The sequence below is a fragment of the Scyliorhinus torazame genome, chromosome 2 (genome assembly GCF_047496885.1).
Source record: "Scyliorhinus torazame isolate Kashiwa2021f chromosome 2, sScyTor2.1, whole genome shotgun sequence".
Lineage (NCBI taxonomy): Eukaryota > Metazoa > Chordata > Chondrichthyes > Carcharhiniformes > Scyliorhinidae > Scyliorhinus > Scyliorhinus torazame.
In genome coordinates, this window is record NC_092708.1 from 345,263,095 (window position 1) to 345,279,185 (window position 16,091).

General features: G+C 43.4%; 1 protein-coding gene and 1 pseudogene across 4 annotated transcripts in view; one reads left to right on the plus strand and one right to left on the minus strand.

Annotated features, from left to right (window-relative positions):
• Positions 1-16,091, minus strand: part of LOC140403170 (kelch domain-containing protein 1-like) — a 143,536-nt gene that overhangs the window by 46,938 nt on the left and 80,507 nt on the right. For all 4 annotated transcript variants that reach the window (XM_072490892.1, XM_072490883.1, XM_072490901.1 and 1 more), the window contains 2 exons: positions 15,077-15,135; positions 8,419-8,531 (listed from right to left, as the gene is read on the minus strand). In XM_072490892.1, coding sequence (XP_072346993.1) covers positions 8,419-8,531; positions 15,077-15,135 — 172 coding nt within the window. The remainder of the gene's footprint in view (positions 1-8,418; positions 8,532-15,076; positions 15,136-16,091) is intronic.
• Positions 4,061-4,360, plus strand: LOC140407909 (cytochrome c oxidase subunit 6B1 pseudogene; annotated as a pseudogene).

A 16,091-nucleotide genomic window follows, 5' to 3' on the forward strand; every position in this document is an offset into this window, starting at 1 on the left:
CCGGAGCTGCTGAGGAACCGGAATCTCGAACATCTTGCCTGGGTGCTGTTGCCGGTAGTCACGGATCTTGGGTTGAACTATTTAGATTCAACAGGGCACTACTGGTACCATGTTGTGTTATGCTTCTTCATTTAGCAAAAGCTGCTTCCTTGATGTATGCTCTGACAAAGGAAGGTTCAGACTTGGAGATAGGTTTAACACATTTATTGAACAGTTAACAAATCTCCTACTTGAGTTCAACTCTCCTGCTAATCTTGCTATAGTATCTCAGTCTAACTAACCAGTCTGCTCTAAGCCATGCGGTGGGTATGATGCTTCTGATCTGCCCCTGTACTTCTCCGAGTGTCGCCCGTGGAAAGAGAGAGAGCGTGTGTGCCGTCTTTGTATATGGGTTGCCCCCTTGTGGTAGTGTCACCTCTGGGTGTCTTGACTGCCCATTGGTCGTGTCCTATTCTATGTGTTCATTGGCTGTATGTCTGCATGTCACAATGTCTCTGGTGTTCCCTCTAGTGTTTACTTAGTTGTAGTGCATTTACATTAGCCCCTTGTGTATTTACAGTGATGCATATCACCACAGGCACCGCCTCTTTAAGGTAGATCCCCGATCCCAAGTCATGGGCCCATGATCAGAGAATTATTGGTGTCATGAGAACGTCGCTTTAAGAAATGTTTGGCTGCTCATGTTACTGCAGTGATGTCAGAGTGTGGGTGGAGCTGAGCTCTGGTTCTGCTTTTTAGTTTCACTTTGAGAAAAGTTTGGGTGTGTCTGTCTTTTTGTTTTTGTTTTTCAGTGTGTTGCAGCTGAAGTCAGAAAAAGCAGCTGTACTGTTGATCTCTGCCATGAAGGACTATTTCTTAATCATTTGGTGAATTCAGAATTATAAATGTTTTCAGTATTGAATGTAAACCCTGATGTGCTTCTGTTTAAAGGTTTGTTAAGTCTTTTGGGTGTAAAAGGACAGCATACAGGTTACTTAGTGTTGTATTCTTTGGGGGTTATCTTTGAATTAATGGTTGCTAAGATATTCACTGTTTGTTTTAAAAAGGTTAACTTGAATTCATAGATTAAACATTGTTTTGCTTTAAAAAATAACTTTTCCATTTCTGAAGTACCACACTTGTAGAGTGGGCCGTGTGCTCCCCATACCACAATCTATTAAAAGTTGTGGGTCAGGTGAACTCCATGATACACATTGGGATTCTTTAAACCCTGACCCATAACATTGGTAAGATGTTGCTGCCAATTATTCTATGAGCTCCTAACTTAGTTATAAAGAAATAGTCAATGCAGGAGTAAAAACTATGCCTGTTGGGAGTAAAACAAAAAAGGTCTCTGTTACTCGGGTACAGGTGCTGCCATGTGTATGCTAGCCTAGCTTCCCTAACATGACTTCTCAATGATTTGCTCATCTTGGTGCAGCAGTTTGATGATACTGAGAGCCTGTCTGCCCTTTGGGACGTAACACAATTAAAATCGCAGCCAAATAAGAGCAATCCTGTACTTTTATCAAAGATAAGGTTGAACATCTTTTAAATAAATTGTGAATCATCCTCATTTGGGGCACATATATTCATCAATGATACCTCTGTCACATCTACTATTCCATTAAGCAATTTGAAACTGCCTTCATTGCCCTTATGCTGTGCGTGGATACAAAAATTCTCCTTGATGTGAGAGAGAAAAGGAATACTGGTTTGCCCAAGATCTGTCCAGCTTACTATGTTCTACGTATGACAAATGTGTTCCTTTTAAACTGAAATTTTGCAGCTTAGATGTTTCAACTAACAGAAGGTATATTTTTCTCTTAATGGAGTTATGTAAGCCTTTCATGTTATAATTAATTACCGTTAACATATCCATAATAATCTGCATTCAATTGACATTACAGGTGTACCCTGCTCGACAAACAGCCTAATATCAGAGAGCGAGGAAGTGTGCATTAAGAGGTGTGGAAAAAGAAAAAATGTGTTATCCGTACAGCCGCTTTAGTATCCATGTAGGTACAAACTATGTAAACAAAAGGTTTAACTGCAAACTTGACCCATTCCCAAGTGGGGATATGCCAAAAACCAAGATTGTGTAAACCAACGAAAGCGAGGCTTAGTGTTTCACTACCCAATGCATTAAATAAGTTATTTGTGAAGTCCCGCCTTCTCGACCTTGACCCTTGCCTGAGGTGTGTGATCCTTAGGTTAAATGACTTTACCTTACAGATTAATAATAATCTGTATTAATGTCACAAGTAGGCTTACATTAACACTGCAATCAAGTTACTGTGAAAATCCCACAGTCGTCACATTCCGGCACCTGTTCAGGTACACTGAGGAAGAATTCAGAATGTCCAATTCATCTAAAAAGCAAGTCTTTCGGGACTCGTGGGAGGAGACCGGAGCCAAGAACAATACAGCACAGGAACAGGCCCTTCAGCCCTCCAAGCCTGCACCGGTCATGATACCAACCTATGCCAAAATCCTCAGCATTTCCTTGTGCCATTTCCCTCTATATCGATCCTATCCAAGTGTTTGTCAAGATGCCTTTTGAATGCAGTGTATCTGCTTCCACAACCACCCCTGGCAACGCGTTCCAGGCACTCACCACCCTCTGCGTAAAAAAACCCACCTCAAACATCTCCTCTAAACTTTGCTCCACGGACCTTAAACGTACACCCCCTGGTGACTGACCCCTCTACCCTGTGAAAGAGTGCCTGCCCATCCATTCTATCTATGCCCCGCATAACCTTGTAGACCTCCATCAGGTCACCCCCTCAGCCTCTGTCTTTCTAATGAAAACAGTCCGAGTCTATTCAGCCTCTGCACAGAGCTAACACCCTCCAGACCAAGCAACATCCTGGTCAACCTCCTCTGCACCCTCTCCAAAGCCTCCACATCCTTATGGTAGTGTGGCGACCAGAATTGTGCGTGATATTCCAAGTGCGGCCTTACCAAGGTTCTATACAACTGTAGCAAGACTTGGCAGTTTTTATACTGGATGCCCCATCCAATGAAGGCAAGCATTCCGTATGCTTTCTTGACTACCTTGTCCACTTGTGTTGCCACCTTCAAAGATCTCTGGGCCTGCACACCCAGATCTCGCTGACTTTCTATATTCCAAAGAGTTTTGCCATTTACGGTATATTTTCCCTCTATGTTACACTTACCAAAATTACCTCATATTTGTCCGGATTAAACCCTATTTGCCATTATCTGTCCAAGTCTCCAATCTATCTATGTCCTGCTGTATCTTCTCACAATCCTCAACACTATCTGCCACTCCACCAACCTTAGTGATTTTCATCCGCGAACTTACTCATCAGACCGGCTACATTTTATTCCAAATCATGTACACCACAAACAACAGAGGCCCAAGCACAGATCCCTGTGGAACACCACTAGTAACAACCTTCATTCAGGAAACCTTCATTCTGTGTAATGAAGGGTAGAACCTATAGTTACATTCATGCTTAACAAAGGTGTTTGTACATGTGGGGGGTTGGTTAATAATCCTATTGTGCTTAGAGAGGGTTGCAACGTGAAGATTAATAAGAGCCTTGAGACGGATACAGTGTTTCTTAGCAACACAGGCCCACTTTCCAGAGGAAAATGCTTTCCTTTGTTCTTGGTTTTTAACTGGCAGCCAGAGCAGTTGGAGACAGGACACTGGGGAGTAAACAACGCTCAATTCTGCAAGAAGAAAGACTGAGCAGGACAGGAGCTGCAAAGAGGCAGGTTTTCGCAAGTACAAGTTAACAGTCCATATAACCAGGGAATTGGGACAGGAAGAATGTTGAAGACGACTGGAGTTAAGTGAACAGAGTCCAAGGTATTGTTCAGAAGAATTCAAGGAAGAGTAAACAAAGTGTTTCCTGAGTTAAAGAGACAATGAGTGGGAGAGCAGTCTTCAAAGGTAAATCAAACGTCTGATGCCATTCTAATACAGTCCGGGAAATGAGAGTTAAAGCAATTGTGAGCAGTCTGCACAGCAGTCAAGACAAATAAATCGTAAAGGGGTTGATGTAAAATCATGCACTGGATTCAATGTTAAAAGTAGAGCAGGCATTTGGAGGCGGGCGGGCAGCAGGAGCAGAGAGACCCAGACGCTAACATGGCCACCATCCAGGAACGAATCCAGAAGTACAAGACGGCGCCGTTTGACGTGCGCTTCCCCAACACAAACCAGACGCGTAACTGTTATCAGAATTACCTGGATTTCTATCGATGTCAGAAAGCCCTTTCAGCAACTGGCAAAGACGTTGCGCTCTGTAACTGGTCCCACAAGGTCTACAAGTCCATCTGCCCAATGTCTTGGATTAATCGCTGGGATGAGCAGCGCGAAGCTTGGACCTTCGCCGGCAAGATCTAGGCCACGGCCCCACTTCCCCCCTCCCTTCTGATGTCTGTGACAGATCAGACAAGGCTTGCCGAGATGCAGGGGAGCTTAACAGCCACCCCCCCCCCCCCCCCCCCGGCAGAAAAAAAATTGTATTAGTCTAATTTAGTTCTTGCATTTGAAGATGTGTTGAACTGTCCATCTGTTACAACCTCGACAAACAAAGGCTTCAAACAGCCTTTTGTACAATGAAAAAAAAAGTAGAGTAGAAGTTTTGTCTAAAAGTATCAAAGTATCATTTGTAAAACCTGGACTGGATTTTGGAATGCAAACCACTAAGGAAAAGCATTATTGAGAGAAGATTTTAAAACATGTTTTTGGGAGCAAGTTTGTGTGAATGAGATCATTGTAGCTTAATATGAATTTTGTAATCCCTGCTAATCTTTAAAACTATGTGTATTTGTTAAACTAAGGGGGGAGTAAAGGAGTGTTGTGTAATAATCCAACTTTCCATGTTTAATACATTATTTTTATTGTTGTTAAAATTGTGAATCTGTTCCTCCACATTTTACTTCTTTTAAATAAAAGTTACGGTCTTACGAGCCAGGGTGCCTTCTGGGATCTTCTCGTCCAGTTAAAGCATCAACTGGGATCGTAACATTGTCTCTCCTAAACAGCTTGCACCCAGGAATATTTAACATCAGTCCTACGTTTCTTTGAACCAGATCTGTGTTACAGCAATATCACCCCAATTACATTTGTCAACCTGTGCCTGTTCACCAATCCTATTAACCACACTGTGCATTAACCCTTGTTTAGGCTTTTTTTACTCCCCCCCCCCCCCCCCCACCCCCCTGACTCTGACCCCATCTAATGACTTACTTTTGCCCACCCTAATTCTGTCAAGTTCTCCAAGTATCCTATTTACCTTGATTCTACTCTCGGATACATCCTCCTCATCAATTAATACATCTCTACTTCTCACTGCCAGTTTTTCTTCTCTCCACTCTGAATTTCCCCTCAGCTTCCCATCCCATCCCCCTGCCAATCATGCTTAAATCTTCCCCCAAAAGCACTAGCAAACCTCGCCTCGAGGACAATACTCCCAGTCCTCTTACCCTTTCTTCTACAGGTCCCACCTGCCCCAGAACTAGTCATGCCTAATAACCTATTAAACTATTCTTTCCTGGAGGAGTCAGAATAGAAGTACAGAACAAGGAAATATTCATATAATCTTCGGCCTCATTCATAAACAGAAAATTCAGCAGCAGTTCAAGAATTTAAAAAACAGCAATAAAGGTTTTCAGGTGGAGAAAATTTCTCATCTTAAACCTAATTTGAATTTATAAATTTCATTTTTGTATTATAGAATTTTGAAGAGCGTGAAAAGGATATTTATCCCAAAGCTTACCGAACATTCGCTAATTATGTTGCCATAACATAATTTACATATCATATTCATGTTTACATTATCCATGCATCTCAATTTTTCAAATAGAAAGTCACTAAATCTGCAGAGTCCAAGAATCTTGTTGACACTTTGTGATCATCATTTTCCAGTACATCAACCTCTCAGAAAATAGCACTCCCAATATCATGTGCTAAACATAGCCTTTCAATTGATGTTTATACTTTCATGCTAGTTACTTCTCTTGGGATGAACATCACAGATCACTCCTCTAAATGAGCTGGTACACTCTACAACCAGATTATGTCTTTATCTGTCCAATATCTAAATAAACGTGCCAAGCCCGAGAGTTAAAGATGAATGTTGAAGCTGAATCCTTATATTATATTTCAACTTGAAGGATATATCTTTTTTTTTCTTTTCCTCTCCCCCCCCTCGCCCGCTCCCCTCCTCTCGCTCGCTCTCCTCCCCTCGCCCACTCCCCTACCCTCCTCCCCCTCCCCTCCCCGCTCCCCCTCGCCTCTCGCCCACTCCCCTCCCCTCGCCCGCTCCCCTCCCACTCCTCCCCACCCCTCGCCCTCCTCCCCGCCCTCGCCCACTCCCCTCCCCCGCCCGCTCCCCTCCTCTCGCCCGCTCCCCTCCTCGCCCGCTCCCCTCCCCTCTTCCCCTCGCCATCCTCCCCTCGCCCTACCCCTGCCCGCTCCCCTCCCCCCTCGCCCGCTCCCCTCCCCCCCCTGCCCGCTCCCCTCCCCCCCTCCCCTCCCCTCGCTCCCCTCCTCGCCTCGCTCGCTCCCCTCCTCCACTTGATGGATATAACATGTCAGTACATGACCGTCTCAAATTGCAAATGAACATTTGCTCAGAGTCTAACTGCTGATTTGTTGAATACTTCAATAATCAGGATTAGTTAGATGGGCAGCACGGTAGCACAGTAGTTAGCACTGTTGCTTCACAGCGCCACAGTCCCAGGTTCGATTCGCGGCTTGGGTACTAGTGCGGAGTCTGCACGTTCTCCCTGTATCTGCGTGGGTTTCCTCCCACAAGTCCTCCCAAAAAAGACGTGCTTGTTAGGTGAATTGGACATTCTGAATTCTCCCTCAGTGTATCCGAACAGGCGCCAGAGTGTGGCGACTAGGGGACTTTCACAGTAACCTCATTGCAGTGTTAAATGTAAGCATACTTGTGACAATAATAAAGTTTATTATTATAATCAGATACAGTAGTGAGGTCGTAGTACATGTTACAGGAAAAGTAGGGAGGTCACTTATTACTTGGAAGGTACCAGTTTAAGTGGGTTGAAGAACAAAATGAGCCTTGGAATACAAATAAATCAATACTTAAATTCACATCATAAAAATCAAACCAAGCACTAGGTTTTATTTCTCTAGAGATAGAATTGCAAAGTTGGGAAATTATGCTAAACCTTACTGAACCTTGGTTAAACCAAATTCAATAGAATCATAGAATCCCTACAGTGCATAAGGAGGCCGTTCGGACCATCGAGTCCGCACCGACCCTCCAAAAGCGTACTGCAACCCCTTAACCCCACCTAACCTTTTGGACAGTGAGGGATAATTTAGCATGGCCATTCCATTCCACATAACCTGTACATCCCCAGACAGTGGGAGGAAATTGGAGCACCCGGAGGAAATCCAGAGACACGGAGAATGCGCAAACTCCACACTGACAGCTACCCAAGGTCGGAATCGACCCCGGGGCCACAGCGCCACGAAGCAGCGTCAACCTGCGCGATATCCTAAAATGTATTAATTTCAGTCTTAAATGTTACATTTAGCCACATCCTTTCAGGCAAGTTCTAAATTTCCACTACCCTTTGTGTGAAAAAGTGCTTGCTGGTTTCAATCATAGTCTAGCTCCGATTTTAAGGATTGTTCTGGATTACACCACGAGAGGAATTGGTTTCTCTCTCCACTCTTTTGAATTCCTCTCTACTGAATTCCTTCATCATTTGAAAGTCCTCATATATATGTGCCATATATCCTTTGCAATGTAGGTTGTATTACACATCTAGGAATACCAATAAAAAATATGCTTTTCTTGCAATAATATGCAACATTAAAGTTAATCACTGAAAGTGACTCCCTTACGTCTCTTTGTTGCAGTTCCCTAACACAATCTCTCTGATCTACTTCAATATCACAAGCTTCAAAATGTCCAGAGGTCTCCAGCAATAGCGCAGTCGAGGAGATTTTCACGCACTATATTTTCCATGGCAGCATTGTCGGCCTTTCAACTCCATTATGTGTCCCCATGCCTATAGAGAGCCAGGATCAGCGGGTTTGCTGGGAAGTGGGAGTTGGTGGAGGGGTTACAAAGTCAGAGTCAGGAAAGGGAAGAGCAATAGGGGAATGGGGTTTAGGTAAAGAGACTAGGAAATGGGGTTTTAAGTAAAAGAGACTAGGAAATGGGGGTCAGGAAAGGAAAGAGGTAGGAACGAGGGAAATGGCGGTTGAGGAGAGTATAACTGGGGGAGGTGGGTGTGTCAGGGGTAATGGGGAGAAGGAGAAGACTGCTGGAGGACTTGGAGCTGAGCTGGACTGTCACTGCAGTGAAACTGTACCCAAGTCATTATCTCAGAAGAGACAAAAATGGAGAAAAAGGTATGGCTGCAATAGTATCTTGATCTTTGGATAACAGAAAAGAAATGTATATACACACTTACTAAGAGGTTGACTTTCTGCACTTAGACCTCCAAAAAGGAAAATCTGATCATCTGTCACAGGAGTCAGAGTGTGCCATGAGCGACCCTGTGGGCGCACTCCTTTAACAGTAATTCTACGAAGAAAGCATACAGGGTAAGTAAAATACAATTTTACATCCACATGCTCCATATTCAATAAATGTTTTGGAACAAGTTAAATGCATGCTTAATACTTTTAAGTATTTACATCTCCTCAGTTTGGCATGACCCTTAATTGGGTAAGAAAGGCTGTCATCACTCGTGTTTCTATCCAAAACATTTATAGAAATGGAACTGAGGTCCCTTCACTACCAATTTGAAAAACATCAATTTGCTACCACAGCCAGCTCTTTACCCCTATGGATGCATTTCCATTAATACCATGAGCCTTAATACATCTTTTATATGGCATCTTTACAATCACATACTGAAAATCAGCACAAACATTCATATTATCAAAATACTCTGTCTTACAAAGTTCAGTTAAGTTAGTCAAGCAATAATTTGATCTATATATATGACCATCATTATTATTTCATGCTTTAAGTGTTTACTAGTTATATCTTGTATTTTGGACTGGTAAGAATTTTTTCTTTGGTCACAATTACGAGCCCGGACCAGAGCCAAAAGTTGCTAGGATGCTGGACAGAAACCCCAATGTTTTATTTATTTGTAAGACTGTGAGGAAAAGATACTTCGCTCCAGGAACGATTGTACGCACAAACAGGGATTTTTAAAAATTAAAACATAAAGTTATTTTAATCAGCAATAATGTAACATCATACAAGAAAATAGCTTACAGTTAACTGATAAACACTGCATAACAAAACATTAAATCCTAACTTTTATCTCCACTTGAGCAAAACCCATTTCAGGTCAAAATCCACCTTTAAAAAGTTAGCAAACCCAGGAATACTTGCTTTATTGAGGTGTCTTGTAAACCGCTTTGAGAAAGAGATCCTTCAGGAACCAGCTTGCAGATTCTTGCCCGTGTCAAACTACTGTTTAAAGTCCCAGCATTTGTCAAAAAATTGCTTATTTTCAGTAATTGAAATACCACCTGACTGCTTCAAGCCCCTGGCTCCTCCCATTAACTACACCATCTTACAACGGCCAAATACAATTATCTCTAATTATCTACTCTCCAGGGTACCTTCTTTATATAAACAAAATTCCATTAGCCCAACTTCAAGTAAGCAATAAATGTGGATGGAATGAACGATGGTTTAATTTTTTTTACAATGCTTTAATTGCACCTCTGTAGGCAAAAGGCCTAGCTGTCTTTCAAACCAGAATTCTTAAAACAATTAAAGGTAAGGCAATATTCCCTTTGTCCCAGATGACGATAGGCTGCTTTCCCCTTTGAGGGGAAGAGCTGACTGGCGGTCGTTTAACCTGAGGATCACCACACCTCAGGCGAGAGGCAAGGTTGAGAAGGCGGGCCTTCATGAATAATCTCAGCTGGTACAGGAATTGAACCTGCGCTGCTAGCCTTGTTCTGTATCACTGAGCTAAACTGGCCCCCTTTAAAACCATTACTGCAGCAATCACATACAAACCCAGGCTCGTGACCCTTACTGCACCAACTACACATAATACAATATATCTTAAATACCTACATTCATCTCATAATCTACTAGAAGTGAAGCAAGTTAAGGAAATCCAAGGTAAACGTGTTGGATCAAAACAATTGCTAATTTCCGTGGAATGAAAGTGGACCTATCCCAGATTAACTAGTTGGAAAAAATGTCAAATCAAGTAAGAAGCTCAAAAGATCAATAAGAGTAGACAAGGTGCATAAAAAAATGGGCTTCCTTAGACAACCACCCAATCAGAGTCCCACATTCACTAAGATTACCCATCTGCACCTTTGTAACATCATCTGACTCCATCCCTCCCTCAGCTAGGCCAGCTGCTCCTGGATCCCTCAACCATGCCTTAGTTACTTCTAGACTTGACCATCTCAATGTATTCCTGGGCAGCGACTCTCTGGTCATCGAAAACTCTTCTGCCGATGTCCGAACTTGTACAAATCCTGTTTACCCATCAACCCTGTACACGTTGACCAGCATCAACTTGTGAATAAGCTTGCCTCAATTAAAAAAATGTCATTTCAAACCTCTCTATTGCCCCACCGTTTCTACCTCTGTAAATTCATCCCGCTCCATAATCCTTCATGATAGCTTTGCTCCTCTTGAGCATCCCTCATTTCAATTGCTCCACCGTTGAATTCCCATGAAGCATCTTGGAAAGTTTTTTTTAATGTTACATGGATACATAGAAGATAGGAGCAGAAGGCGGCCTTTTGGCCCTTCGAGTCTGCTCCGCCATTCATCACGATCATAGCTGATCATCCAACTCAATAGCCTAATCCTGCTTTCTCCCCATAGCCTTTGATTCAATTCTCCCCAAGTGCTATATCTAGCCACCTCTTGAATATATTCAAAGTTTTAGCATCAATTACCTCCTGTGGTAATGAATTCCACAGGCTCACCGCTCTGTGTGAAGAAATGTCTCCTTATCTTTGTCCGAAATGGTTTACCCTGAATCCTCAGGCTGTGACCCCTGGTTCTGGAATGTTCCATCATTGGTAACATCTCCCCTGTCTAGTCCTGTTAGAATTTTATAAGTCTCTATGAGACCCCCCCCCCCCCCCCTCATTCTTCTGAACTCGTGAGAAAAATCCCAACCTAGTCAATCTCTCCTCATATGACAGTCCCGCCTTCCCTGGAATCAGTCTGGTAAACGTTCGCTGCACTCCCTCGAGAGCAAAAACATCCTTCCTCAGATAAGGAGACCAAAACTTCACACAATACTCCAAGTGTGGTCTCACCAAGGCCCTGTACAACTGCAGCAACACATCCCTGCTTCTATTCTCGAAACCTCTTGCAACGAAGGCCAACATACCATTAGCCTTCTTTACCACCTGCTGCACCTGCATGCTTACCTTCAACGAATGGTGCACAAGGACACCCAGGTCCCGCTGCACACTCCCCTCTCCCAATTTACAACCATTCAGGTAGTAATCTGCCTTCCTAGTTTTGCTTCCAAAATGAATAACCACACACTTGTCCAAATTATACTGCAACTGCCATTGGTTTGCCCACTCGCCCAATCTGTCCAGATCTTGCTGTAGGATCCCAGCATCCTCATCACAATTCACCCTCCCACCTAATTTGGTATCATCTGCAAACTTTGATGTTTACATTTTGTTCCCTCATCCAAATCATTAATATATATTGTGAATAGCTGGGGTCCCAGCACCAATCCCTGTGGTACCCCACTGGTTACTGCATGCCAATTTGAAAAGGATCCATTAATCCCTACTCTTTGTTTCCTCACTGCCAACCAGTTTTCTATCCACCTCAATACATTTCCCACAATCCCACGCGTTTTAATGTCGCACAATAATCTCTTATGCGGGATTTTGGCAAACGCCTTCTGAAAGTCCAAATATACCACATTGGCTGGCTCCCTCTTGTCGACTGTACTGGTTACCTCTTCAAAGAATTCCAACAGATTTGTCAAGCATGATTTTCCCTTCATAAATCCATGCTGACTCTGACTGATCCTGCCACTACTTTCTAAATGTTCCGCTATAAAGTCCTTGATAATGGGTTCAAGCATTTTCCCCACTACCGATGTTAGGCTTACTGGTCTATAATTCCCTGCTTTCTCTCTACCTCCCTTTTTGAATATCGGAGTGACGTGAGCTCCCCTCCAATCTGCAGGGACAGTTCCAGAGTCTATAGAATCCCAGAAGATGACCACCAATACATCCACTATTTCCAGAGCCACCTCCTTAAGCACTCTGGGATGCAGATTCTCAGGCCCTGGGGATTTATCCACCTTCAATCCCATCAGTTTTCCCAGCACCATTTCTCCACTAATGTTGATCTCCCGCAGTTCTTCCCTCTCACTAAACCGTTCATTCTCCAACATTTCTGGGATCTGATTCAATTGCTCAGCCATTTCTTTGTCCCTTATTATGCATTCCCCTGTTTCTGTCTGTAGTGGGCCTACATTTCTCTTTACCAATCTCTTTCTCTTCACATATCTGTAGAAACTCTAGTGTTAGTCTTTATGTTCCCTGCAAGCTTCCTTTCATACTGTACTTTCCCCTTCATAATCAAGCCCTTCGTCCTTCTTTGCTGAATTCTAAACTGCTCCCAATCCTCAGACCCATTATTTTTCTTGGCCAATCAGTATGCTTCTTCCTTGTGTTGGATACTATTTCTAATTTCCTTTGTAAGCCATGGATTGGCCCTCTTCCCCCTTTTGTTTTTGTGCCAGACAGGAATGAACAGTTGCTGTAGTTCCTCCATGCGTTCGTTCCCTGAATGTTTGCCATTGTCTATCCACTGTCATCCCTTTAAGTAACTCCCCCCAATCTATCACGGCCAACTCACGCCTCATATCCTCATCGTTCCCTTTATTAAGATTCAGCACCCTAGTCTCCGAATCAACTACTTCACTCTCCATCTTGATATAAAATTCTATCATGTTATAGTCGCTCATCCCCAAGGGGTCTCGTACAGCTAGATTGGCAATGATTCTCTTCTCATTACACAGTACTCAGTCTAAGATGGCCTGCTCTCTGGTTAGTCCCTCCACATATTGGTCAAGAAAACCATCCCAAGGGCAGCACGGTGGCGCAGTGGGTTAGCACTGCGGCCTCACGGCGCTGAGGTCCCAGGTTCGATCCCGGCTCTGGGTCACTGTCTGCGTGGTGTATGCACATTCTCCCAGTGTCTGTGTGGGTTTCGCCCCCACAACCCAAAGATGTGCAGGCTAGGTGGATTGGCCACGCTAAATTGCCCCTTAATTGGAAAAAATGAATTGGGTAATCTAAAGTTTTTTTTTATAAAAAGAAAAAAAAAACATCCCGTATACACACCAGGAAATCCTTCTCTACAGCATTGTGGCTAATTTGATTTGCCAATCTATGTGAAGGTTAAAATCATCCATGATCACCGATATTCCCTTATTACATGCATCTCTAATTTCTTGTTTAATGCCATTCCCAACCTCACCAGTGCAGTTTGGGGGTCTATATATGACACCCACTAATGTTTTTTACCCCTTGGTATTTCTCAACTCTACCCATACAGACTCTACATTGTCAGAGCTAATGTACTATTTCACTATTGTGTTAATTTCCTCTTCAACCTGCAGTGCCCCGCCACCACCTTTTCTTTTATGCCTGTCCTTCCTAAATACTGAGAACCCTGGGACATTCAGTTCCCACCCCTGTTCATCCTGCAGCCATGTCTCTGTAATCCCAATTATATCATACCCATTTATATCTATCTGCAAGATTAGTTCATCCACTTTATTGCAAATGCTCCATGCATTAAGGCACAGAGCCTTTAAGTTTGTCTTTTTCACAACGCTGGTCTTGCTCCCAATATTTTTCTCTACTGCCCTGTTTGAATTTTGTCCTTGGTTTCTCAACATATCACTTTTCTTATTCATTTTTCTACCTTTCACTTTTGTCCTTGCTCCCTCTTTCTCTGACTCCTTCAGTAGGTTCCCATCCCCCTGGCATATTAGTTGAAACCCTCCCCAACCGCTCTAGCAAATAGCTCCCCTAGGACATCAGTTCCAGCCCTGCCCAGATGTAACCCGCCCAGTTTGTACAGGTCCCACCTCCCCCAGAACCGGTCCCAATGCCTCAGGAATCTGAAACCCTCCCCCTGATACCATCAGCCACGTATTCATCCTATATATCCTGTCATTTCTACTCTGAATAGCACGTGGCACCGGTAGTAATCCTGAGATCACTACCTTTGAGGTCTGATTTCTTAACTTCCTTCATAGCTCCCTGTATTCTGCTCTTAGAACCTCATCCCTTTTTTTTAACCTATGTTGTTTGTACCGATGTGTACCACGACCACTGGCTGTACACCCTCCCCCTCCAGAATGTCCTGTACCCAGTCCGAGACATCCTTGACCCTAGCATCAGGGAGGCAACATACCATCCTGGAGTCTCGTTTGCGGCCACAGAAACGCCTGTCTATTCCCCTTACAATTGAATTCCCTATAACTATTGCATTGTCACACTTATTACTCCTCCTCTCTGCAGCAGAACCAACCGTGGTGCCACAAGTTTGGCTGTTGCTGTTTTGCCGAGAGGCCATTCCCCTCAACAGTATCCAAAACGGTAAATCTGTTCTGCAGGGGAATGGCCACAGGAGATTCCTGCACTACCTGCCTCGCTCTCTTGCTCTGTCTGGTGGTCACCCATTCCCTTCCTGCATGCAGAGTCGGAGCTTGCAGAGTGACCAACTCTCTATACGTGCTATCCACGATTCTCGCCGACTCGTGGATGCTCCACAGTATCTCGAGCCGCCGCTCCAGCTCTGAAACTCGAGCTGCCAGGAGCTGTAACTGAACACACTTCCTGCACACATGCCGACCCTGGGGACTGGAACTGTTGAAAGTGCTTAGTAAATAGAAGTTGTTATTTCCTGGACTTCCAACAACTGGTGGGTTTCTGGATGAAAGGAATAATAATCAAATTTTTCAGCTCAAAATTAAACATCTACATTTCACTAATAGGAACAAAATTGATCAAGGAAAAAAGTTCACTGCTGCTTATACATAATCTATATATTATTTAGAAAACCAAACGACTTACTCTCCTGACCAAGTCCACGTGTCTAAGTTCAAACAGTGTAAATCGTTAATTCTGGTTTCCTGAAAGTCAAGCAGTGTTAAACAAATATATTTTAAAATCAACAGTAGTCTTTTCCATAATTAAAAAAATACAATTCACCTATCACAGCAATAATTGAGATCCAATAAGACAATATAGATGCAGTTCAGTTCTTAACTGTAACTCTCCTTTACAACCATTGACCAAAATTGTAGCTTTTTGAGCAGCACAAGGAGAATGCATCGATCTACTGTGGACATATTCTCGAAATTATGTTCCAAGACTGGAGTACAATATAAATATACTTAAATACGCCAGTGAATGTCATGTGACACTGTTCAATTTAAGTCAGAGGTTTCATGTGAAAGAAACATCATGCAGTATGAATAATAATAATCTTTAGTAGAGTCACAAATAGGCTTATATTAACACGGCAATGAAGTTACTGTGAAAATTCCCATGTCGCCTGTTTGGGAACACGATGGCACCTGTTCGGGAACACTGAGGGAGAATTCAGAATGTCCAATTAACCTAACAAGCAAGTCTTTCGGGACTTGTGGGAGGAAACCAGAGCACCCGGAGAAAACCCACGCAAACACGGGGAGAATGTGCATACTACACACAGACAGTGACCCAAGTCGGGAATTGAACCCGATCCCTGGCGCTGTGAAGCAACAGTGCTAACCATTTTGCTGCTGTGCCATCCTGAATTTGCCGGCAGTTAAGGCTATATGATACAATTGCTCTTTGAACAAAGATTGATGCACAGCTAATGTACAGATCTAGGGAGTGCATCTAACCAGAACCCAAACAAACAGGTTCTTTCTGGAAGTGGAGGTGCCAGGGAGGCACAGCCAACCACAGGCACATATTCTGGGCCTGCCCCAGGCTTGTTGAGTTTTGGACAACCTTCTTTGAGGCAATGTCCAAGGTTATGGGGGTAGGGGTGGAGCCATGCCCAAAAGTGGCAGTCTGCGGGGTTTCAGATCAGCCAGAA